Source organism: Propithecus coquereli, unplaced genomic scaffold (assembly GCF_000956105.1).
Source record: "Propithecus coquereli isolate 6110/MARCELLA unplaced genomic scaffold, Pcoq_1.0 Scaffold167, whole genome shotgun sequence".
Classification (NCBI taxonomy): domain Eukaryota; kingdom Metazoa; phylum Chordata; class Mammalia; order Primates; family Indriidae; genus Propithecus; species Propithecus coquereli.
Window position 1 is genome coordinate 1,305,138 of NW_012141302.1, and position 1,515 is coordinate 1,306,652.

The 1,515-nt window shown below is 32.4% G+C and overlaps 1 protein-coding gene across 1 annotated transcript in view; it reads left to right on the top strand.

The window, feature by feature from the left end:
* BOLL (boule-like RNA-binding protein) overlaps positions 1-1,515 on the top strand; it is a 56,044-nt gene that overhangs the window by 40,795 nt on the left and 13,734 nt on the right. The window contains exon 7 of the mRNA XM_012641631.1: positions 209-337. Coding sequence (XP_012497085.1) covers positions 209-337 — 129 coding nt within the window. The remainder of the gene's footprint in view (positions 1-208; positions 338-1,515) is intronic.

Consider the following 1,515-nt stretch of genomic DNA (forward strand, 5'->3'; position numbering starts at 1 on the left):
GCCTAAAGTTCTTTAATGACATCTACACAATTGGAATTTATATCAACCCAGAGTTCCTACTCTGTTACTAAGATACTTCTAGGCTATCCCTGAAAAAGAATTTTAGGAAAATATGAAACAAATATTTCTCTCATCTGTTTGGTAAGTCATTTGGTTTAACAGAAATAACTAATCATATTTGAAGTAGAAATATGATTTTGTGTTTTAGTCTCCTGCCTCTTCTGCTCCATTCTTATACCTGCAACCTTCTGAGGTTATTTATCAACCAGTGGAAATTGCACAAGATGGTGGATTTGTTCCTCCTCCACTGTCTCTTATGGAAGCTTCAGTTCCAGAGGTATGTATTGGTCTTAAAATAACTGATCTATAACTACCTCATCTTAACATTTTTTTTCTCTTTTTAAAATTTGTTTAAGACCCACATTGAAACTGCTTCATCTTATGTTTTCTTTGATTTATTCACATCTCTTCCCCTTTTTTATATCTAAGAATGCTTCATCTTAAGTCTTCTTCACAAACTAGTTGTGAACCATTCCCCAAATCAACTGTTCACTCCATTAGGCTAATTTTTGACTCAAGCTCTTTGAAATAGTAAAATACCAAATGCTTTGCCCTCTTTTTTTGTCTGTCAATCTGTATTATTACTTACATTCTGTCAGTTAAAAGCATATAATTAAGCCAAAAAAAGAAAAACATCTTTAAAAAATCCTTCCTTTAAAAATGTAAATTAAATTTATAACTACAAATTTTAAATATCATCTTCAGTGTCTTTAAATTATATTTCTGATCCATTACAAATAGCATCTTCACCATCTGTGTGCCAGAAACTGTGCATAGTATGTTTAAAATCAGTGTTATGAAAAGATTAGGAAATTAGCACTCACCTCCCAATTTGAATGCATTGTTTGTTTTTATACTGCTAAGGTTTATAATATTATAATTTTCTTCTGAAACAATAATTTCAACAGTTGGATCTTACTAGGATTTCTTCATTCTTTGTCTCACCCCTCCATTTATTTTTTTTGTGGTTGCTTTTTTTTTTCCCCAGCTTTACTAAAGTGTAATTGACGAAAATGGTATATACAGTATACAACATGTTTTGATATATGTATACATTGTGAAATGATTACCCAAGCTAATCCATCAGTTCACATGGTTATCTTTTTTTATTTGTGGAGAGAACATTTAAGGTGTACTCTCTTAGCAATTTTCAAGTATATATCACTATTAACTGTAGTTATCATGCTGTACAGTAGATCTCCAGAACATACTCATTCTGTCTAACTCAATCTCTGTACCAACATCTCCCATCCCCCACCCCAGCCCCTGGCAATCATCATTCTGCCCTCTGCTTCTACGAATACAGCTTATTCAGATTCCACATATAAGTGAGATCTTGCCATATTTGTCTTTCTGTGCCTGACTTATTTCACTAAGCATAATGTACTCCAGGTTCATCCATGTTGTCTCAAATAACAGGATTTTCTTCTTTTTAAGGCTATATAGTGTTCCATT